Below are 25,767 nucleotides of genomic sequence, written 5' to 3'. Positions count from 1 at the left end.
AAACAGCAACAGGCTTCACTGATCCTAGCTGCTTACCGCAGCACCTGACAATATCTTCATGGATGCACTTTGGACAGCAATTGGGTCTTTAGTTCTAAAAGCACATGATTAATGGTAAATTCCATTTCAAATACAGTTAAAAAGGAGAGTCCATCAAAAGACTGCATCTCTATAATCTGCTTGGCACAATGAATAAAGTCTAAACACATATATACCAACTATAAAAAGTTTTTTCTTCTTAAAAGGAAAAATATACCAGTTATGGAACATTATTCCATAAATTAAGACAATTTTATAAATTGAATATTTGATCATATTGATTTATTTATAGTATCCATCTGCTCTCTTGCTTGGGGCTGTATCGCATAGCCAGGTTTACAGTACAAAAATTTAGTTAAAATTCAAATTTCCTTTCCCTTTTCCTATCGAAATCGCTTGAAAACTTGATGACTCCAAATTAAAGTGTTTTCTGGCTTGAATTACTCCATTATTTGCTAATATCTTTAATTTTGCTTTGATAATATGATCTAAAGCTTTTGTCAACTTCAATGAAACTTACGTAAAGTAACCAAATTACAGGTTGTGGGTGGTGGTTAATAAGCAGGACAGTAAAACTTTCCCCTTGAGCCTTGCCTTGCTGGAGCTTGGCTTTTCCAAGCTATATTGACATTCCTAGATCTTCCCAGCACGCTTGCCAGATCTTTCCTATGCAGCTATTATGTCAGTGGTTCTCAAACTGTGGTCCCCAGACCAGCAATATCAGTGTCATCTAGGAACTTGTTAGAGAGGCAAATTCTTGGGCCCTACTCCAGATCTACCAAAACAGAAACTCTTGGGGCAAGACTCAGCAATTTGCATTTTAACAAAACTTGCAATAGATTCTGATTCAGATTAAGATTTGAGAACCAGTACATTCCAGCAACACTAATCAGGAATTCATAGGCCTAGCAAATTCAAAGCAATAAGAGATTCAGATGTGGCAATAAATTTACATTAATATTTACATCAGTTTTGCCTCAAATTATAGCCCCAATATTCATAAGTAAGTTAAATATTTTGATATAATCAAATAGTTGTTATCAGGAATGGCATACATTTGATTTCACAAAACAATGTATTGATTCAAACTTTGAGGAAGAGATTTCAGTACAATGGGAGGAACACCAGGCTCAGAATTCACAGATCTGGGTTCTAGTCTTAGTTGCAGTGTGGACTGGCTATGTGGCCTTGGACAAATCATGTAATTCTGTGTGTCTTGTTTCTCCCAGCTGAAAAGTGAGAAGAATACTTGTCCCACCAACTTACAGTGTTGTTGTAAATATACAATCAAATAAATTGTCTGAAGCTGTTTGAAAAATACGAATTATTCTTTAAATATTAGAATTAATATTGCTATTGTTTATATCATGTACACTAGTACATCATTGATAATCATGAAATCCTAAAAGTATGTATTTTGGGGTAAAGATGCACTGCTTGTTATTTCATAAGCTTCACAAAAGTAAAAATACATGCGTATGGAGTAATTTTTTAAAATTTATTTATTAGAAATATTTTTAAAACTCTGATTCTTCTTCTTGAGTATATTTGTTACAGAAGAGTAAGTATAACATCATAAAGCAAATAAATAACCTAACCAATTAATGGAACTTCTGTATGATTACTTTTTTATAAAGTTTGCCTGTGAAAATCCTTAACATTAAAAAAAGTTGCCAACAAGTGGTACAAAAACAGACACACACATCAACGGAACAGAATTGAAAGTCCAGAAATAAAACCACACAGCTACAGACAGCTAATCTTTGACAAACGAGCTGAGAACATGCAATGGAGAAAGGAAAGTCTCTTCAAGAAATGGTGTTGTGGAAACTGGACAGCCACATGCAAAAGAATGAACGTAGACTGTTCTCTTACACCATTCACAAAAATAAACTCAAAATGGATCAAAGACTTAAAGGTAAGACCTGAAACCATAAGACTTCTAGAAGAAAATATAGGCAGTACACGCTTTGACATCAGGCTTAAAAGGATCTTTTCAGACACCATGTCTTCTCAGACAAGAGAAACAATAGAAAGAAGAAACAAGTGGGACGTCATCAGACTAAAGAGCTTCTACAAGGCAAGGGAAAAGAGGATTGAAATGAAAAGACAGCCCATCTACTGGGAAAAAATATTTACAAATCATATATCCAACAAAGGGTTAATCTCCATAATACATAAAGAACTCACACAACTCAACAACAACAAAAATCAAACAACCCAATCAAAAAATGGGCAGGGGGTATGAACAGATATTTCACCAAAGAAGATATATGGATGGTCAATAAGCGCATGAAAAGTTGCTCATCATCACTGATCATCATGGAAATGCAAATCAATTCTACACTAAGATATCACCTTACACCTGTTAGAATGGCTATAATTACCGAGACAAAAAATAACAAATGTTGGAGAGGTTGTAGAGAAAAAGGAACCCTCATATACTGATCGTGGGAATGCAAACTGGTGCAGCCACTATGGAAAACAGTAAGGAGATTTCTCAAAAAGTTAAAAATAGAAACACCATATGACACAGTCATCTCACTACTGGGTAGCTATCCAAAGAAGTTAAAGTCAACAATTCAAAGACACTTATGCATCCCTATGTTCATTGCAGCATTATTCACAACAGGCAAGACATGGAAGTAACCTAAGTGCCCATCAACTGATGACTGGATTAAGAAAATATGGTATATATATATATATATATATATATATATACAGGAATACTACTCAGCCGTAAAAAATGACAAAATCATCCCATTCACAACAACATGGATGGACCTTGAGGGTATTATGTTAAGTGAAATAAGCCAGATAGAGAAAGACAAACTCTGTAGGATTCATTCACGCATGGAAGACAAACAAACACACGGACAAAGAGAACAGATTAGTGGTTACCAGGGGGAAGGGGGGCAGGGAGTGGACACAAAGGGTGAAGGGGCATACCTATAAGATGACTGACAAATAATAATGTACAACTGAAATTTCACAATGTCATAAACTATCATAACCTCAATAAAAAAAAGTTACCAACAAAAAATTAAAAAATGAAGTTGCTGTGTAATAATTTTGAAAAATGTACTAATTAGTTTGGATTTGATCTCCAACATTATTTCCTGCTTGTTTTGCAAGTATTTATTTAAGATAGCTAAAGTTACACTTAAGTTGATTATATTAGATAACCATAATTTTTTATTATGAGAGAAAACTTCACTTCAAGATGAGTATTGAATTGTTCATGATTACTTAAACTTCCCATGTCAACTTATTTGTGCACTAAAGCTAAATTCTACATCAAGGACTCATATCCCAATGATTTTATTTGACTTACCCCCAGGACAGTATCCACTATGAACACCGCCAATGGGTCCAGAACTGTCCATAGTCCCATGGTAATGATTAACTTTGACAAGACATCAGGGCAGGAGGCAAACAGTAGCTGACAGCCCCATCTGATCAGAACCAAAGGAAGTATCATTGTGTTCAACATTAAAGGCCCCACCACAACCACAAGCAATTCTTCTCCAATGTCAAGTGAAGAAGTTGAGTAGCAAAGCTCAACCGTGAAAGGGGAAAAATGGAATCTGTGGGAAAACAGTAAAACCACATATGTGCAAACAAGAGGAATTATACAAAATGCCAGGTGTACAAGACAACTTTAAAAACTAGGTTCTTTCTTTTTTTTTAATATAGAAAATTTGACACTTAATAGTACCACAAAATTGTGTTAGAAGTCTTCATCTTTTCCCGATCTTAGTACCACCTCAACAGCTCACTTTCAAGGAAAAGGCAAATTCTACCTTGTTCACTGTTCTTCTAAGTGTCATATGTAACCATAAAAGGGTATCAATTTTACACACTGAGTAGAACGTTCTATAGACTAAGACCTGCCCTGCAGTTCACTCGCTGGTAGGCTATCTGAAATGCAAAATAAACCACTGGACTCAGTCATAGATCAATCTCTAATGGAAATCAGAAGTACAAATAAATCTAACAATTCTTCAGAGTTTTGGTATAGCTGATTAATTTTGCTTGTGATTCCTCTAGCTAGACCACTAAATACAACAACAATACTGCTAACAACAAATTTTCAAACTTCTAAGTTGTTCTAAAAGGGACATCTTGTCACAACCTAAGGATCTTAGGGTTGAATCCAAGGTGAGCCCAGCAATTTAGATAGTCTTGATCCGGGCTTTGGCACCCTCTTTCCACGCAAAGTGAGACTTCATTGTGCTCTAAATTTGCCCCCCATGCATTTCAGGCTTTTAAAGCCATTTTGTAGTTAATCCTGCTTGTGCATCCTACTTATCAGCTCTCTGCTAAAAAGAGTTCTTCCTTTTATCCACTCCTTGACCTTTACTTTGAAGGAAGTTCTATGCTTTGTTCTTATGTTGTTGTGAATACCAAATAAAGTAATATGCGTACCTTTCTTGGCAGAGGGCTTAACATAGAATAAGAGCAGAAGAAATGCTTATTGTTGCTGTAGTTATTATCATGTCTCATAACTACGATGGGACACGGAACTAATGTCGGATTCAAGCCTGCAAATGTAGACAATAGGCAGCACAATATCCTAGAATATCTTAGGTCCTCTATTGCTTAAGAAATTGGATAAAGTGGGCTTTCAAGATATTTTTTTCAATCTCATTTTATTAACAATCAATAAAGACAGAGCTTCCTTTTCTATTGAAGTAAGAGAGCAGATAGCAAAAAGCAACTAGCCCAAGCATTTAACATCCATCTTTTCTACTTTGGAAACCATCACAGTAACAAAGAAAAAAGAAAGGGAGAAGGGAAGGAATATACTATCTGTGTAAAAATTCTCCCTTGAAGATATAGTTATTTAGCATATATAAATTTGCATATTCTATAACGTATTCAGACATTTTTGATTCACTTTCAAAAGATGATCAAAACCTGTATGTGTATTTATGAGATATACACATATATTCCTTTTCATAGTGTCTTAAAACTGTCTTCAATCTTCTTAATTGAAAATATACACACATTTTTATTTATATCTGTACCATCTACATTTCAGAAAATGAATTTTACTTGTATAGATATCTATCTGTCTATCTCTAGTGTCTATGGAATCACGTTTATGGAGAGATAACCTTTAAAGTGTCATCTTTTTCCAGAGGATAATGGCCCAGAAAGCTGCCTGGGCTTGAGTTTGGTAATTGTTTGAATTCAATCATTTTGCAGAAGAGGCAATCTTTGCTTCTTTGAGTATAGATGATAAATCATACTTACATTACTTCTAAGATACCTTCAACCTAAGTCACTCTGATAACATCAAAATAGAATAAAACATGGTCACTAAATTCCTTTTTAGATTCTGCTCAGATATCAGAACATATTTGAACCTGCTAAATTTTAAATAAATATGGATGTACCAGTTATGTATTTGTAAATACAGGCCCATAAGATGAGAATACAATTGTAACAGAAGTTCCTGCTTTTAGATAAAGACAGTTTTGTCTTTTCAAATCATACCTGTATTTTAGTATTTATGGTAAATGGGTAGAGAGGAGTTTTGTCCTTTCATTTGGCCTATCAAGATGAAAATGCATTCCTTTGAACTTCAGGGGAAAGCACTCACTTTGTAACAGGAGTTGAAGTGGCCTGGAGGAAAAGCCACTGGCTAAGGTAATGCAGGTAGAGCCTCAGGAACCAGAGAGAAGCCACCAGCAGAATAATGTACCAGAAGCCCTGGCTTCGCCATTGAGCTAATTCAAGTTCTGAATACACTGATGCCAGCACAAAATGGAGATGCTTGAAGAATTCTCCAGATCCGCGACTATAAGCAACTGAAGAACAGCTACAAACAAAGAAATAGTAGATGAATTTCTGGGTTTAAATCACAACCAAAAGTAAAATATTGTGAGAATGATAGTAAAGACATTGTGAAATTAAAATTGAATGAAAATATTTCTTAAATATTTGGAACTCAAATTATTTATGTTTCTTCTTGCTATAATGGATGACTAAAGGGGAACAAAAAGGAACATGGCTATGAACACGCAAATCAAAATAACAATGGTTTATCTCCTCATACCAACTAGGATGGCTATTATCCAAAAAATAAAAGCCAATAAATAACAAGTGGTGATGAGGATGTGGAAAAATTGGAACTCCTGTGCACTATTGGTGGGAATATAAAATAGTGCAATTGCTATAGTAAATAGTATGTCAGTTCCTCAAAAAATTAAAAATAGAATTACCATATGATCCAGCAATACCCCTTCTGGGTGTATATTCAAAATAATTCAAAGCAGAGTGTTGAACAAATATTTGTACACCCATGTTCATAACAGCCTTATTCACAATAGCCCATAGGTAGAAGCAACCCAACTGTCCATTGAATGGAATATTATTCAGCCTGAAAAGGGAAGGAAATTCTGACACACGCTACAACACGGATAAAGCTTGAGGATACCATGCTACCTGAAATGAGCCAGTTACAAAAAGACAAATACTCTATGATTTCACTTATATGAGATACTTAGAGTAGTCAAATTCACAGAGACAGAAAGTAGAATGGCAGGTGACAGGGGTCCTGGGGGGGGGGGGGAGTGGAGAGTTAGTGTTTAATGATAGAGAGTTTCAGTTTTTCAAGATGAAAAAGTTGCGGACATTGGTTGCAAAACAATGTGAATATACTTAACACCACTGAACTTTACACTTAAAAATGGTTATGATGATAAATGTTATGCTGTGTGTATTTTAAAACAATTAAAAATCTAAAAACATATGGAAATAAATTATCATAAACAATAAACATTTATTTAAATCCTTAAAATCTGTAATATATTCCTGCTTATCTCACCTACCCACAATGATCCCTCTTTATTAAGATTAGATTTAATTATTTGCATAGAATTTGTTAAAAGTTAACTATTTCATTTTAAAAGTTGAAATGAGTTGTTAATATGCCACTGAAAATATATGAATAAGAATTCAAAACTTAAGAATTCTTTTAATCCTTAACATGGTACTGACATTTTCTGTTGAAATTAAATATAAAAGAATTACATACAAGGTATTCTGATTTAGCTCTGATTTCCTCTGGGTTTGGTGTTGAGGGCAAGAGGTGTTTTCAAAGTTCCTAAAATTATAGGTTTTGCGGGAAAGAACATAAAGAGATGATCTGAAAATAACTGTAGAGGCAGCACTCACTCGCCACTCAGTCCCAGGAATCTGTGCAGGGAATAAAGTAGAGGCACCACAGCTTAGTGGCTAAAGGACAAGCTCTGGAATCTGACCGCCTGGGTATAATTCCTTTCTATGCCATGCTTTCCTCCTACGGAAAAGGGAGATGACAATAGTACCCATATCTGAGGGTCAATATGATGACTAAGTTACAGATGCAAAACACTTTGAACGGTCCTATCCCTGTGCCACTTTCACAAAGCAACACATACTAAATCTGCTGCTTCTCCCTCTTTCTCCTCTTCCAATATTTAGCAGAGCTATTGTGAAATAGGCTGGCCTTCCATCAAGCCCAAGAAATGTAGGAGGTCTGTACAAATGCTGATAGGGTTCCTTTCATTTTTAAAGAGAGATGAACATGGATATGCATATATTTGTTATTTAATTAAAACAGTATTATTGTCGGTATATGCCATCATCAGTTTATTAAAATGTTGGTTCTTTTAAACCAGTAATCAATCTTTATAACAACTATATTCCAAGTTCCTGGATTAGCTTGTCTAATTCTATTCTAGAAAGATATTCTAGAACAATTCAGTAAATTCCTCAAACAAAAATAGTCTTGATTATAATCATGTTACCAAAGAAGAAGGTAGTATCATAGCAAGTAGTTCAGTGACTTGGTGACTAACCATGACAGGTCAAGGCATAAGGAGAACATAACAAATAAAATTCAGAGACAGATTCAAAAGAGTTTACAGACAAAAGCTCATCTCTCTCTGAAGACTATCAACTATGATGACAATTGTACCATGAGAAGGAGATTAATAACAAAAAGAAGAGTCTTTGGGGGGTGGGGGATAACAACAACAGAAGTAAAAGAAAACCCACTTTTCCCCTTAAAATTCCAATCCGGGACTGTAGCCTTCTGGTCTGCACAGGACTAATGAGGCACCGAGCTTGACAGCGACAGTTCCCTTTTGTTGTTCTTGTGTGCATTGTGCCGTGAAGGTGTAGAGCATCGTCTAACTGAAACTTACGTGCAGTCTTTGTACTGAGCAGGCTTTTCTATTACACAAATGAGGAACAGTTAAACAGGAAGCAGGCCCCCAAGAGACTTTGGTTTACAAATGGTAATATAGTCTGGGGGTTGCCTTTCTTATAGAAGGATTCCAGAATACCTTACTATGTTTACCATCATGTGAAATGAAACCCAGAACTTTCTACACTGCTAAAGCAAAATATTCTGTGCACGATCTCCTCTTCAGTTAATTATTCTGTCACTGTTTTGCCCCTTCAAAGAGAAGAGAAAATCAAATACAGATTTGGCATTGTGTTGTTACAAAAAACTGGAAAATCTCAAATGATGCAAAACGGAAAAGACAGTAGCTTCTTTGACCTTTGGAAATTTCCAGGGTTCTTTTCATGTCCATTGACATAAATGACTAAGCAGTGTAAATGTCTATGCACAGAGCCCACTAGAAAGTCATACTTTTACCATTAGTTTCACTGAGAAAATGTTTCCCACTCACATTCAGATACACATATTTGTTTATGGGATGTTTTATTTAGGACAAATAACACTGAAATTTCACTGTGTACCAATTATGTCTAATTCAAAATATTTTGTACCTTGTCAACACAATTCAATATTGTTTTTATTTGTTTAACAATGGTAACTATAGCATCTGGATTCAAAGAATTAAGAAAAAGCTGGAATCAATCAGAGTTTAAAAAATTATATACTGCCAAGTCAGAAATTAATAAAAGAAGCAGTTGATGCTAGATGATGCCAAATAAAAGGATGTATTGAAAAGCTCATTAACTGAACAAAGCTGGTCAAGTATAACCTCATAAACAATTTCCATATGACAAGAAAATAGGACAGTGACATTCCTTTTCTTTTAATCATTTTGAATTTGCACCTGAAATGTAAATGTGTACTGATATAGAATTACATCCACAACTCTCTCTCCATAAACCTTTCTTGAAATACATTCTATTCAAAAGAAAATTCTGCATCCATGTTTCAAAATTGTCTTGAAAGAGAGCATCTTTTTCATTCTTGTATACATGCAAGGCACATTATAAAATTCAGTGCCATTGTGCAATAATCTTCATCCACATTTCACCTGTTCTTTCCTTCCTCTGTAATCTTTCTTGGTTATATACAAAGAGTATGACCATCAAAAGGATAATAAATGGCCTCTGACACTGGGGTGTGTAATATGTATAGTGGGAATTGATTTGTTGGTTATGAAGGAAGCCACAGAGCACACAGATCACCACAAAATCACATTGAGGCCAGCAGCTACTTCTCAGTTCACACAGGCGGCTCCTCCATCGCTCACGGGGTGAGCTGCCAGAGGATGAGAAGAAGGGGGAGGTCATCCAGTATTCAGCTATTAAATGAAACCTATTTCTCTGAACTTCAGCCACATTTCATATGACAGACATCTATCCCCCTTGCATGCCCCATCCTTATAGAGACCTAAAATCAAACAAGATTTCTATGATCCATCAGTGTAATAACAATAAAAAACGACCAAAATTGCTTTATAAAAAAAGCATGGAACTGTTTCTTAAACTCTCTTCTACAGTGACCAGGAGTCCTTAGGAATTTGTACACAACCAAAGCCCATCATTCATCAGCGGTGCAAAATATTTCTTTTAAAAAGTCACTATCTATCAATGGCGCTAAAATTTCCACATTGCCTTCTTCTGATATAACTAACCACACTCTAAGAGGTAGCATTTTTTTCACTCAAGTTTTTATTTTCTGTAATTCTTTTATTTGGGTATTTTTCACTTGTTTTTTCACCATATTCCATTCATCAACAATTTTTTGAACACGGATATTCTCAGTGATTCTGAGGCTTTTTCTAAGACTTAATACTTCAGGGAGCATGTCAGGGAGTCATTATAATGAAGGCACTAAAGAAACAAGTATAGGTCATACCATGTTACTGTTGGAGAAGACCTCATCATGTTCCCTCAAAAGTTTGCAGAAGCTGAACTAAAGCCCAAACAAGTTAAGTGATTTGCCCAAGTTAACATAACTGATAAGAGAGAGTTTTCTAACTACTGTCTCCTCCCTCTTGATTAGAACTCTTCATGAGTCATCTACCGAATCACTTTAGCAAGTAACCCCAAGACCAAGAAACTCTAGGCTGTTGGAAAGAAAGCCCCTTTATTTGAAACCTGAAGCAAGGAAATGTTTCTTCCTTTGTGTAAGCTGGTTTAATTGGATGCAACTCATTCATTCAACAGATCTCATTAAATGAATATAGTATTTCAAGTCCTATGAAGATGTAGTAGGCAGAATGGTCCCCCTTAAATATATCCACACCCTAATCCCTGTAGCCTGTGATTACGTTAAATTATATGACAAAGAGGAATTAAGGTAGCCGTTGGAATTAAGGCTGCTAAACAATTGAGTTTAAAATGGAGAAATTATTATGCATTCTTTAGGTGGGTCCAATGTAATCACAAGGGTCCTTAAAAGGTGGAAGAGGGAAGCAGGAGAGACAGGGAGACAACCACAAGGAGAGTCAGAAAGATGGCAGTATGACAAAGACTTGGCCCAAATTTGTTAGCTTTGAAGATGGAGGAAGGGTGCCATGAGCCAAGGAATGAGGGCAGCTTCTAGGAGCTGGAAAAGGCAAGGAAATGGATTTTCCCCTAGAATCCAGAAAGAATACAGTCTTGCCGACACCCTGATTTTAACCCAGTGAGACCCATTTCATACTTCCAAACTCCAAAACTGTAAAATAATAAATTTGTGTTGTTTTAAGCCACAAGCTTGTGGTATTACATTATAGTAGCAACAAAATACTAATATAGGTAGGTTCTGGATTTTCACAGACCAACAACATTGCCGCCTACCTGTAGAAATTTCATTCTATTGGTAGAGACAGATAAGTGAAAAGACAAATAAAATCCAGGGATAAAGTTCAGGCGATAAGTGTTATGGTAACATACAAAATGATATGAGAAAACTTAGGACAGACACCTATCTCAAACTGGGCCAGAGAAGCCCTCTCTCCTGAGATCTATGAGATGAAGCAGAATTTGACGAATGAGAATGAAGGATAGGCAGGAAAGCTGGTAGGGCATTCCATCACCCATGCAATTCTCAGAAGAATAAAGTTCTATTTCTCAAACTGAAAATAAGGATGGTTGGGAAATTCCAAGTCGGTGAAGACGGTGACAGAGGCTGAAGTTGGAGAGGTGAAGGGGCCTGTGTGTAAAGGGGTCTGGTCAGAGAAGCCATAGGAAGGAATCTGGACTCTATCTTGCCACCATCAATAACCCTTGAAGTGTCTGAGAGGACAGTGATGGGGAGGGATAGCATGTTTGTATTTTACAAACATTGCTCTGGCTGCAGGATGAAAAAAGTTTGGGGAGAGTCCAGACTAAAGGGGAGAATGGAGGAGGACCTCCCAGTCCTGCTCAACAAGCAGCAGAACCCAGGAGCTTTCAGAAATATGGGCATGGGTATTCTTTGTTGTCACAATAACATGAAGGGTGGCAAAGGCACCAAGCTTCCTGAAATGTGCTTGGAGTCTCAAATAATGAAGAACCCTCTTGCCCCCTGTAGGAGTTCCCTAGGGCTGCTGTAACCACAAACTGGTGATTGCAAACAACAAAAATTTATTCTTTGACTGTTCTGGAGGCTAGAGGTCTTAAATCAAGGTGTTGGCAGGGCCATGCTCTCTCTGAAGGTTCTAGGCGGGGTGGTGGAGGAGGAAAGATCCTTCCTTGCTTCTTTCACCTTGTGGTAGCCCCAGGCATTCCTTAGCTTGTAGTAGCATAAACCCAACCTCTGCCTCCTCTTCATATGGCTGCCTTTGCTTTGTGTACCTCTGTTTTCACACATAAGGACACCAGCCCTATGAGATTCAGGGCCCACTCCACTCCAGTATGACCTCAATGATTCTCTTTCCAGATAAAGTCACATTCTGAGGTACTAGGGGTTAGAATTTCAATGTATTATTTCACTTCAAACCATAACACCTCTAAATACCAACAGCAGCCCTTTTAAGGAAAAAGGAATTCGGGAGGTGGAGGGACAGAGAGAAAAGCGTAGATTTGAGAGATATTTGACTACACTTAACAAGACTCAGAGACTGTTTGAATATGAGACCTGAAAGAAAAGAATCAAAAACAGTTCCAAAGTTTCTGGCTCAGGTAGCTCATCCAAAGGTGACTGAGTGGAGAACATTTCAAAAAAAAGCATTTGGTGGTGAAGAGGGAAAAATGAGGAAAACAATAAGCTCCTATTGACCTGCATATGGAAAATGCTTTATGGTATATCCAACAGAATTTGCCCAATAGTCTGTTGTACTTATGGAACTAGAATTCAAGAGATACCAGAACTAGAAACATCAGTTGGAAGTCACCAACATAGTAATAAGAAGCCATCAGAATGGTTGAGACCCATTGTCACATACGGTATGGGGAAATGACATGGAACCTAAAAAGTCATACAAATGTTGGTCTCTAAATTTAATATAGATTCTCTCCTTGAATGGAATTGGCTATAAAGACAATGAGCAGTGTAAGCTCAAGCACTCACTGATGAGATTCTTTTCCCATATGCCGGCTTATGGCTGCAACCCACTTAATCTGGACAAAACCCTCCTCCTTCATTCATTTCCCTGAAAAATAGATTATGGGTGAGGGTTTTTAAGGTAAGTGAGAATTTGGGACATAGACATTCATAACTGGTGTAGTAACAGCAGCTGTTATGTGTTGAACACACTATATGATATAATATACGGATATTATATCTGATTTACAGGGCCACGTTGGAGGACATGTGATACTAAACGTATTTTACACATGAGGAAATGAGAACTAAGAAAATTCAAATTACTTGCTTTAGATCACATAGCTATTAAGGGATAGGACCAAGACCAGAAAGCAGATAGTAGATTTGAACCTGATTTTAGTCTGATACCAAAACCTGTGTATTTCCACCATCCATGCTGCTCTGGGTATATGGGGGCTGATGGTGTTTACAACTCACTCACATAGACCTGGAAGTTATACTGGAAACTGACATGAACATAAGTGAGTTAGCGGGGCTGTTTGCTCCATGAAGGCAGGAACCATCTGTCTTGTTCACCACTATATCGCCAGATCCTTGCACTGTGACTTATGCATCGTAGATGCTTCAAAACAAGTACTTGTTAAATGAATAATTTTTTCAATGTGTGGTATTCTAAATGGTTTAGGTAAAAACTATGATCTGCTTCAGCCAATTGGCCTACACTATTAACTTACCCATTTCAATAATTCATTCAGTTTACGCCAATTTAGATGTTTGGTGCCTAAGAAATTAGAAAACCACCACTAGGATTTTTTTAAATGGCAGCTGAGAAAAGTTTCATAAATACCCAGTAGCATATCATTAAATGATTTGGCTGGTAGGACCTCTTTGAGCAAGTTCACTGTGACACCATGTTTAAAGAGGTAAAAATACGTCAAGAGAAGAGTTAGCACCATGTGCTGATTATCGTATTAATATACATAGATTATGAATGGCATCAGTTTTATTTTTTAGCAAAGGTGTTACAATGCTCAAATATGCTACTGCTTTGTCATTGTTTCAAGTATTTGGGGAAATACTTTTACAAAAGTATCTGTACAAATACATTTACCAAAATGTTTTGGAGAAAATCATTATCCATTCTTTCGACTTTTAGAAAACGTTATAAAAAGGAAAATTTTACAAGTTTATCTTGATGTTCGCAATTTTAAACTAGATTTTTCCCCTAAAATTGTGTCTCTTTGGCCAATTTGGGTATTATACTTTTAATATAACACATTGCACTTTTAACAGGGTAATTCAATTTACAATAAATGCCTCTAATTAAGTTAAAAGATCTTTGAAAATTGCTAAATCTTAGGGGTAATATTACCACTACTGGCATTGAAATAATTGATCATTCCCACTGAGGCACAAAAGTATGAATGTTCTAATGAGAAAACAGGGACTGAAGAATGTGGAAGGAGTCCGAAGAGACTCACAAATTCTTTAGGCTCTTATTTCCAACGACAGTGTCTGAGTGGGAGTGGGGGATTTGCAGGGGACAGACAAAATCCATGCCAGAGCAGAAAAAGAAATGAAAGCAAAGTTCAGAAACCAAGGCGCCACTTGGAGCAAAGGTGACTAAAGAGTTTGCCGCTTGAAAATAATATGTTTTATTCAATATGTGTGCATTTCTGTTTTAGAACGTCAATTTTTCCATTTACCGATAACATTTTCTTTAACACTCTATGGTAATAAATACGGGATGTGATATTAGAATGCATCTATTTTTCCAGGAGAAAGTCTCTTCGAGTCAGGAATGAGTAAATACAGGGCTGGTGCTTTATGATAATTAAGATGTATGGGAGCTGGGGCCGGCCCACTGGCACAGCGGTTAAGTTCGCACGTTCTGCTTCTCAGCGGCCCGGGGTTCGCTGGTTTGGATCCCGGGTGCGGACATGGCACTGCTTGGCAGCCATGCTGTGGTAGGCGTCCCACGTATAAAGCAGAGGAAGATGGGCACGGATGTTAGCTCAGAGCCAGGCTTCCTCAGCAAAAAATGGAGGACTGACAGTAGTTAGCTGAGGGCCAATCTTCCTCAAAAAAAAAAAAAAAAAAAGATGTATGAGAGCTAAGGACAACTGGCATCCCTGACTGAACGACGACGCCAGCGCGGACAGCAGAAATGTGTGTTTCGCCACAGTTACTATTGCAGATTTCCTTCTGGCTTTAAGAACTCACTTCCCTTTGCAGCTAATCTGTGAGTAAAAAGGAGATCACTTACCTTGCTGGTGTTTGCTTGGCCTAATTAGTCAAAATGTTTACAAAGCACTTCATAAGCGAGAATAACTAAATACTTTATGAATAATGGAAGTTTTATTAATAATTGGAACAATAATGTAAAAGCGGTTAGCTTTGAAAACAATTACATTGACAAGCTGTGTGATAATGCACAAGCAAAATGGTACAAGAAAAAAAATTGCTTCGCAGTTGAGCTATAAGGATATAATCAGGAGCCTTGGGGACTTGTCAGGCTACATCTGGCTGCAAGATGCCCGGCAGAACCACGTACAGGCCGAGAGCAGACAGCCCAGTTGGAATCCTTACTCTTCCACTTACTAGTTTTGTGATATTTTGTAAATTATTTAATCTCTGGGCCTCAGAAGTTTCCTCTAAAAATAGGGGATTGCGGTGTCTGCAAGTTATGGTGAGAATTAAACAATAGAACAGGTCAGGTTCTGAGGAAGGTGCTTGCCACTTTTAAGGGGGATTGCTTTAAAAGGGGGATTCCCAAAGCTGGGAAGTCACTAAAGACAAAGAAAGTCATTTCAAATTACAAAACTGGCTTCTAATTTTGATCCCACTATTGCGGACAGTGGAAAAGCATAGCCTAACGGAAGGAATCACATTGTGATTCTTCTAATGGCATCTGTAGGTGGCTCAGGTGTTTAAAGCAGAAAGCAGAAGACATGGCTTTGGATTCTCTGGTTTGCCTCTTTCCTAAAGCCATAGTTTGGATAGTGTGTACTAGATAAATAGGTTTTTTGCAGTAAGAAGTCCATAAATAGAAGTGCAACCTAAATTATTGACAAAACTAGAGAGGTTAAAAGTAGGAGAGAGAGAGAATGTATACTCATACTGTATATGAAAGTTTAAACAGGAGCTTGACAAACTATCGCATGTGTAAGAGCACTGTAACACTCTTCAGATTTGTTATGAGATTGAGTTTAATTTTGCCTTTTTTAGCAAAATGTGGGCACATGGAACATACACTGTGAGTCTCCCATCATCTCACCCCAACGTTACAGTCTAATTCAGATATAAGTCAAGTTCAAATGAAGACAAAGACCAATTACGAGACAAGAATGACCAAGGTTGACAAGAAGTCTAAGGGTGTCATTCCTGCCATTTCATCTGGAGCAGTGGGTAGCTCTTACAGCATTCGAGAATATTTTGTTCAAATGAATTGAGTTGAAAAATACACATAGCACAAAGAATAAGCTTTATTTAGCAGTATATGCATAACATAATGTGATTATGCAATATTAGGCACACATAATATTGATGTATAATATCCAAAGAAATGTATAGCATAGTCTTAAAAGTATGAGTTTTTTTTTCCCCTGCTTATTCTCCCCCAACTCCCCCCCCCCCCCCGCAGTACATAGTTGTACATTTTTAGTTGTGGGTCCTCCTAGTAGTGTCATGTGGGACACCACCTAAACGTGGCCTGATGAGCAGTGCCATGTCCGCGCCCAGGATCTGAACCAGCGAAACCCTGGGCCACTGAAGGGGGAGTGCACGAACTTAGCCATGGTGCCAGCCCCAGTATGAGTTTTTAAAATCAGACGGAACTGGGTTTGAGCATCAGCTACATCACAACACACCTATGTGAACCTCAGTAAAGTACCTAATCTCACTAAAATAAGAAAATACCTATAAGATACCTACACTTATACGATAATAGCTATTCCAAAGGTTCATAGAGAAATCAAAAGGGAGAATGTAATATTTGACTCAATAAGTCCCCAATTAATATTAGCCAGTAAAATTATTTATTTTATCATCTTCAATAATTATAATAGTATTTTCTAAATAAATAATAAGGAAAATAACCTGGATTTCACTCTCTTCTCCCTGGTTTCTTACAGAGAAGTGTTCCTGCTATAGAAAAAAAACTCCTTCCACTTATGTCAACATAAGTTTTAGTATTTATTAATCCATATCTTCTTCTAAAACTTCTAAATAAAGACCTGAAAATAGAGGTACAAATAGCCCATAATTTAGTACAACAAAATACATAATATATTAACTCTTTTTCTTTCCAATTTAATCCTGAGTTGTTTTCTTTAGCCACCTATTATAAAAAGTAATTTGTGTTGATAGCTCTGAGGAAATCTGGAAATTAAAGAGCTAATTAAATTCTTCCTGAATAATTTTTGAGTCTCTGTATCAATATATATATGTACGGGCACATAGTCAAACATCTACAAATAGCCAAACACTGCTGGATGTTTCTGGAAATTGACCTTCCATGATGTCTCACTTGACCAACCATTTCCCCTGGGCCAACAAATCTAACCGTAAAGCCATATTTCCAAAGGAATCACAGATCATGCATCTGGTAGGACTGAACTAGACTGTCAGAAATTACAATCAAGATAGGAAAGAGAGGTAATGAGACACTGACCTATTTGTTGTGAACTTGCTATTTATGTAAGATCTTAAAGAAGTTTTTACTATCTTCAGTTAAAAAAATTATAAATATCCTATAAAGAATTTAAATAATGGCTCCACTTCTCTAAATACTTTGGCATCTTCAACGTTATATTTAAATGATATTTTTATGAATAATTTGCCTGCATATTTCAAAAAGGAAGTTTTTAAAACATACTATAAAAGCATTATAAGAAAGTCACATATAGTGTAATAATTCCCGGATATCATCCTGAATCAAAAATATGATCACAATTTGCAAAATATTTTGCTGATTTAATGCTGTATACCAAAGTACACTTTTTGAAAGGGAACATCTGAGAACATAATGCTGGTCAGAGTAGCAAGGTAAACATAAGTCACAGAAATGTTTAGTTCTCTCCTACTAAGTAGTTGCCTTCCATTCTGAGGCAGAGTTGCCTGCAGAGGATCCATTGAGAAGACACTTGAGAGCTATACTTGTACTGAAGTAAAGGAAGTAGGACTGAGCAGAAGGAAATCCTGACCCACTGAGGCCTTAGCTGATGATCTAGAGCTGGAGTGGCCCTCGAGAGTTGTCCTATAATGAGGCTAGGGGACAAGGCATTTGCTTTCCTACATTCAGTCAATCATTGGCTCCAAGTTGCCCTAGAGGGGGAACATTATCTGGATAAGGATGTTTCCTGTGGCCAAGGAGAGTCCCAAAGAAGGACTCTGATCTTAGCCATCCTCAGCCAATATTCCCAGCAACTGAGGGAGGTAGGTTCTGGGTGAGACACCACAGTATCTATCACAGTCCACCCCTTCTGCTGCTCAAATCCACTTGCTTCCACAGTAAATTCATACCATCTGGGAACAGTTCCTCCAGGATTCTGATCAGTCTTGTTTTCTGGGAAACTTAATGGAGAAGGTTTAGCGGGGACAAACCTGTGTGAGTTGCTGCAGTTCACCCGAGGTTATAATGGAAACTCTTTGTCACCCTTCTCACCGTACCTCCAGATTCCCCTCACCCTGACCAGCACCTCTGCAGGTCTAGATGACTTGCCTGGTGGACTAGTCTGAATGAAGATTCCTGAAGAGTCCAAATTCTTAGATTCTTATAGCATGCTTCCCTCAGGCAGTAGCTATTCTCTGTGTCTACCGACATTTATAGTTGGGCATGAGAAGACCAGGAGGTGGCCCAAATGGATCACCTGAAATACAAACTTATTCTTCCCTGCCCCCATTGTGTAGTAGCAGCATCACCCACTACTGATGATAAGGGATAATTAACCTTGCCAGTAAAGGTGACTTCTTTCCTTACTTGCTGGTCTCTTGGCATGAGAAGCCTAATGTGATCTGGTGGTGGCTGTAGCTTGAAGGTCTGTGTTCCCAGATGGAAATGGTCCTCTTCTGGAAACTAAAATTAAGTCAGGAAATGCAAACCCCTCAAGTAGACCACTAGGAGTAATTATAAATGAGGCCATTTCCACTTCCAGCTCTTGGTTCCCAATTATTCTGTGTACTGGGTCACCCATATTATGTCATTGATTTAGGATATATCCTGCATACTGAAGCAATGGCATCCTATTCTTACACGGTAACATTTTCAATCTGGAGCCTCAGTTGCACTTCTAAGAGAATATTTCATCGGTCTATCAAATTCTAAGCATCTGGATAGTGGGGAATGTGTTAGGAATTATGGATCATGTGCCCATGGCTGAATGTCCTTTGTGATGCAGTGAGCCCCTTGTTCTGAGGCAATGTTGCACAGCATTCTGGATTAATGGATTAAACACTCTGTAAATCATCAGATGGTGACACTGTCCATAGCCTAGTTGGCAATAAATGCAAACCTATATCTGGAAAAGGTGTTGATCCTAGTCAAGCTGAATCGATGGAGTCCAGTATAGCCAACTTGCCACCACATGGCTGGTGGGTCTCCTTGGGAGACAATGCTGAATCAGGGACAGCATTTATTTCTATTGGTGGCAGTTTGGACATTTGGTAGCAGTAGTTAATATAAGACACGGTGACTGGGAGCTCATACTGTTAGGCCCACGCATAGTTTCCACCTCTTCCACATGTCTATTTGGTCCATGAGTCCATTGCACCAGCACTGAAGTGGTCGGAGACTGGCTGATGTTAAACAGCTGAGCCATTATGTCCAATTGTGTGTTTAGAGCATCTTCCAGGGTGGATGCTACTTGTGTGTGTTAACAGGCACTATGAAGATCTTCATCATTTACATCCACTCAAAGGTGAATTCATGTGCCTCTTCCTCCTAAATTCTTCATTCCATATTTTCTCATCTTTTCCCTTCTAAGCAGCCATCCAATGAGCCAGTCCATTTGTCTCTACCATGAGCCCTTATATATGTTTACCTTGGGTCACTTCACTTTCAATACAAAGGTGATAACTAGTTACATCAGGAAGAACACTGCTCACTGGAGAATTTTCCCTGCCTGTTGTCTGGCAGGGGCACTCCTGAGTGAGCTGTAAAGCAGCAGCAATCCATTTTCTGCTTGTACCAATTGTCTGTGAACTATGCTTGCTCTGTTTCCTCTTCCTTTAGCTGGTCATCAGGGACTCCATCCCCTATGCTCGTGGAAGGATGCCAATGCATCAATGGTAAGTAGGTATTATCGGGGTCTAAACAATCTGTTCATGTAGTTTACTTTAAAAATTAACATCATATCAGAAGCTGGTAAGTGCTATGAAAGGACAAATCAGGATAGAGATAGAGTGTGACTGTTGGGCAAACGTGGAAGGCTGCTCTGTGAAGGTGGCATTTGATGAGTCCTGAAGGAAGTGGCATCAGCTATGGTTCCATGTCAGATAATGACAATGCGGAAAAATATTCTAGACAGAGTGATTGAGTCCCTTGGTCAAGTCATCCTTGAGGCCAGCAGGCCAGTTCTATTTTTCATCTTCCACCACTATTCACTCCTACTTTTCTTTCTTTCTTTTTTTTTTTTAGGTGAAGAAGATTGTCACTAAGCTAACATCTGTGCCAATCTCCCTCTATCTTTTCGCATGTGGGACCCCACCACAGCATGGCTGGATGAGCAGTGTGTAGGTCCACACCTGGAATCTGAACCTGTGAACCCCAGGCCACCAAAGTGGAGCATGCAAACTTAACCACTACACCACCAGACTGGCCCCGACTTTTCTTTTTATTTGAGAAAATTTAAATTAAAAAATTAAAATTTTGTCATTTTGACCCAAAAAATCCTAATATAAGTTCAACATATGCCATCTTTGGAGTGGGGGGAACCTCTTTTCTGTGGATCAACCAAAAATAGCTAGTGAAAATACTTGTAAGATTTGCATGGACCATGTAGCAATGAATAGTTGGCTACCCAGAAGCACTTTCCAATCCAACTGTCCCTTGCCCACTTCCAACTCTAGAGGCAAGAAAAATTTAAATGTTTGCTTCTCCAACTCCCCTTTGCAATTGAATGGCTCTCTGACTCAGGTCTGGCAACAGGAGGCAAGAAGCAGGTTGCTGAAGGGATTCTAAGAATCCTAATACGTTCCCTAGTGGGAGAGAAAACATGGGAGAAAGCTCGTTCCCACTGGCACTTCTTCCCACTTTTAAATGTGACCTTGATATTTAGAGCTCTTGAAATTATGAAGGGTAGAGAGAATCATAAAGAAGCCAAGTAGAATCCTTCCGTAGCTAAGCTGCTGAAACAATGCCAGCACCTGTCTTCTTACCTACTCATTGTGTGAGAAAAAGGAACGCCTCCTTGTAGAGGCCGTGGGTATTTGGCTTTTCCTTCATTTGCGGTTTTAAAATATTCTTTACTAATACTCACCATGTAGCGCATCTAATTTCTAAAATCTCGCAAAACTTAGGATAGGGATTGGCAGTAAATAAAAATGTACTAAGAAACAAAACTGAAGTTAGTTGAAAAATACCATAAGAAAGCAGAACAAATCATCACCATTGGCTTCATGATGTCACTCAAGTCACTAAAAGCCAGAAAAACAAAGGACCTAAGTTTTTGCTAGTTTCGTTTTACATATTCAGTACAATTCTTCAGTTGAATGACAGAGGTGAAAGAATAACTGAATTATGTATTGATTTAGATGTTGGTGTTGTGGTTGCTGCTACCTGTGTATTTTGTGTGTATTTTGTAGGTGGCAGGATAATTATTAAATACCCACACTGCACATATCATGAGCAAAGTGTCATTTAGAGGGGTTACCATGGGATTTCCTAAGGAAACATTTTTCCAGCCAAGCTGCTGTGTGTGTGTGCATGTGTGCATACGTGCGTTCAGAAGCAACTCACAGCACTGGGGTTGCCTCTCCCTAGAGGCAATCACAGACATGCACACACAAATAAGTTTAGAAACACTGTGAAAATATGTTATCACGTGAAATGTTACATTTCCTGTACTATTCCTCACAACTACAACATTAATTATTAGGTCCTACATGGTGAAAAAAAAAAAAGCAACACTCAATAGGCAGTTTATGAATACAGTGTATTAAATTATGGGAAGGATATGGTATGATGTGATAAAGCGAATGAAATATATAACTGCCCTCTAAATTAGCTTTCAATGGAAACATCCAATTCTAAAGTAGGAAGTTGTAAATTCCTAAAATTGTGGGATTTTCAAAATGAGAGGACAGTGTAATAATCCCTGTGTAAGGCAAACCATAATAGAATTCCCTGTGGGGTAAAAGCCACACCGGGAATTGGAACCCAAGTCTTAGGAAGCCAAAAGGGCAACACCACTTTTCTCCAATGGTGAAGAGTCACACGGAAGACAAGTACCTGAAATATCTAAATTCATCTTCCAGAATCTCTGAATACATTTGAAAATTAATCCACATTTATATAGCAATTGATCAGATTGTCTTAAAAACAGCTCATAATCCAACATCCGGAAGTCCTGAGCAAAGCTTATGAAAAATAAAAATCCTCTTGTTTTCCTTCAAGATTGTTGCTATAGTGTTTTCATTTATTTTCAGAAAGCAGCAGGGAGGGAACGAGGGCAGATTGCCAAATTTGAGACTAGGGCTGTCCTTGAAGACAGCCTAAACCAAAATAAACAGAAAAACAAACATGTCTACAATTAAAAGATAGTAACACTGAATTATAATCAGTTGTCTCAGGAAGTAAGATATTTTCAGTTAACTGAATGGGTGACAATTACTTGGATTATTGTCATACTTAAAATGTCAGTGTTAAATGATTGCTTTAAGCACATAATAATAAATTCTGCATTCTTAAGTGGCAAACACAACAAAGCCAAATATAGAGAGTGTTGTTACTGGAAGCAAAATTAAACATTAGCAAAAACCTGCAACACACATTTTTAAAACATAGGGAACAAAAGAGGAACAGTTGTAGATAAACAAACACGCTTCTGATATTTACCACTTTGCTTAGAATTAGGAACAGGTCAAAAACTCATGAAGAAAACCTGTTTTGGGGCACACCCACCTTTCAGAAGCAAACGCATGAGGAGGGATGACTACAGAGAATTCTACAGAACCTTAAAGACCTCCTCTGGAAATCTGGGCTAATTATAGCATTTATGAAAATAGCATTGGTTAATTTCACACCTGCTGTTAAATCCTACATGATTTCCTGGGATATGTTGTGATTATATTGTAGTCCTGCAAACTATATTTTTCCCATGTCAGTGTTAATTGTACAGGATTAACAAATAACAAGTGCCATTTGCTTATACTGCCACTGTTGGTAATGTCTTTCCTTATCCCCAATATAGGTTCCTACTTCCTTTTGAATCCCCAATTCTCCCAAGGAAAGCATAAATCCCTCAGTGATTCATCTGTGGCAGTTTTTCCATCCTGCAAACCACGCCACCTGGAAACTAATACCAAGAAGCAGGAAGTTACATCTAACCTCAGAATTGTGGGAAGGGACACTTCTTGCTTTTGCCAACTAGAGTCTACTTGGCTATGTTGGATATCCTTTTATTCAGCACCTATGGTTCAACCAACACTAGTTTAGGTACTGAGAACAAAAGAACAGAAATATCATAGTCTCTGTCCCACTTCTTTTCTTCCCTGGAGAGGGAAGACGTGCTGCATACCAATTGTTGATTGTCTAATTGGAAAGTTCTAGAAATTTGGAGAGGATGAGGCCACTATTGCTAGGAACATTTAGGGACCATCTGCTGAGAAAATGGTTCTTGAGGTGGATTTGAAGAACTGGCAGGATTTGGGCTGGCCAAGGGGTAAGACTTTGAGAATTATAACCATATAAAAGAAGACTCTGAGAAGAGAGTAGTGGCGGGGTGGCAAGACAAACCGAGCTGCCTCCCATCTTCTACCACAGAGAGAGGAAATATTTCCCCCTAAGAAGGCCTTGAGTATTAAGTAAAGTTTTTTAAAGACTCATTTGTTCTTTACTGTTAATAGCCTGAATTATATACTTCTTAAAAAGAAAATAAAGAGGAAAACGCTAACTTATTCCTTCTGCTTAAAAAAAATCATGTTTTATATTATGCCAAATTATTATGGTTTTTCTCTCAGAATTTATACACCCAGAAGAGCTAACTATTAAGGGCCTCCAAACTTCTTGAAGGAAAATCTATCCTCCTTTAAAGATAAGACTTTCTTTGAAAAGTTTGACAATAAACAAACAAATAAACAAGTCAGGCAGGCAATTATACCGAATGCTGAAGGCAGAGCGCACTTCCTACGTTCAGTCACTGTTCATGCCATACATAAACGAACACAGGTGAAGAATTGTTTCATACTACAATGCTCATCAGTGGGCTAATTGGGGACAGTGTGTCACAAGTTGCGATTAAGTGTAAAAATGTGACACACCTCCAGTTGCATGGGTGTCACTTGATGTGGTAGCAATTAATCTGTGCAAGATTTCGAAATAGTAAGGAAATGCAAACAACGAATGGGGTCATATTTTCAGTCTTTCCATCTTCTTCTGCTTCCATACAGAAAGTGCATGGATTTTAGCTTCAGTCAGAACCAGGTTTCAAAGCAGATAACCATTTACCAGCCAAGCAGTAGTGGGCAGATCACTTAACCTTCTGAACAGCAATTTCATCCACTTCAAAAACAGAAATAACACACACTCTTCAAAGACTTTGTGGTGAGGAAAAACCTGGGAGACAAATAACAATACTGACTCAAGGCTACCTCGTCATAACAGTAAAATAGTTGAATCACTACTTAGTCATCCATTTAATAAACATCAATTGAGCATCTGCTATGCATGAAGACTACAAAGAAGTGAGCACGGTCACAGATGACATTCTGAAAAGAGAGAAGCAAGGCCCTTAAAGTTTCGAGCTGCCCGCAGGCAACAGCTGAATGCCTGCAGTGTGCCTCTGACTGCCCGTTTTGCACTATTTTTCAACTAATTTCCAATATGGGAAGAATTTCATAAGATAATTACCCAATTAATGAGGAAAAGGGCAAAACATTAAACGTGGTTGCAACACTACTAATAATCTGATGTAAGTATAAAGCATTCCTTAGCCTTCTCTTCTAAAGACATGTACAAGCAAGTATGCTATTTTAATTATTAAACAGAGAAAATAATAGGGAAATTTTAACAAAAACCAAGATTGTTTTATTATAACTGCTGTGAATATTAATATTGAAAGAAAGAACTGTTAATGCATTTCTTTAGACTTTAGGATCCATTTCCTTCTAACCGCTGTTGTATGATGAAAACACAAGGCCTCTGGGAGAGTGTGGGGAATCAGGATACCCTGGGATAATACATCCATTCTGTTCAATACTCAATATTAAAAAATAGGCCATAAAACCCTTTATCTGGTTGGCATGGACCTAGTCACCAGGGAAAGATGCATGAAAATTATGTTTTTAAAACCAGGGTGTTTTACATAAGAATTTTGAGAATGTTTTGAGGATCTTTAAGTATTTTAAGAACTACAATGCTTATTTTTTCTAGAAATTTCACAACTTAGAACAAGCTTTAGCATTTACTGGAAGACTGAAAGAGTGTCACAAATAAATATCAAAGCAATGCCATTCCCACGGAAAATTGAGGCCTGAGGTCTATTTGAATTAGCTATTTTTTCTGAAATACTCAGAAAACGTTTCAGTCAAGAAGTCAGACTATTACTCTTCTCTTCTGTCTTCTCCCATTTAATGAAGAACAGGAAGCCAAATGCCACCAGGCACTAATGCTGGCATGGCCAACTCTAGGCCAATGAGTTGCCAAGAAGCATGCTCTGAACATTGGCATTTGTATCCAGAGCTAGGAAACCATACTGTAGTGACACTGTATCTATATGCAAGAGGGATGAATAAATCGACAATAAGTGAAGTAGTAAAAATGTCTAATTTCCAATACAGTGCTTCCAGCAACAAGTGAA

At 37.7% G+C, this 25,767-nt stretch overlaps 1 protein-coding gene across 1 annotated transcript in view; it reads right to left on the bottom strand.

The window, feature by feature from the left end:
* The window catches only part of LOC106845862 (uncharacterized), a 310,124-nt gene that overhangs the window by 93,053 nt on the left and 191,304 nt on the right, over positions 1 to 25,767 (bottom strand). The window contains exons 14-15 of the mRNA XM_070516801.1: positions 5,648 to 5,866; positions 3,374 to 3,626 (exon numbers count right to left, since the gene is read on the bottom strand). Of these exons, the coding sequence (XP_070372902.1) occupies positions 3,374 to 3,626; positions 5,648 to 5,866 (472 nt within the window). The remainder of the gene's footprint in view (positions 1 to 3,373; positions 3,627 to 5,647; positions 5,867 to 25,767) is intronic.

This window comes from Equus asinus, chromosome 8, assembly GCF_041296235.1.
Source record: "Equus asinus isolate D_3611 breed Donkey chromosome 8, EquAss-T2T_v2, whole genome shotgun sequence".
Lineage (NCBI taxonomy): Eukaryota > Metazoa > Chordata > Mammalia > Perissodactyla > Equidae > Equus > Equus asinus.
Note: the sequence above shows the minus strand (reverse complement) of the source record. Positions and strands in the feature narration are given on the sequence as shown.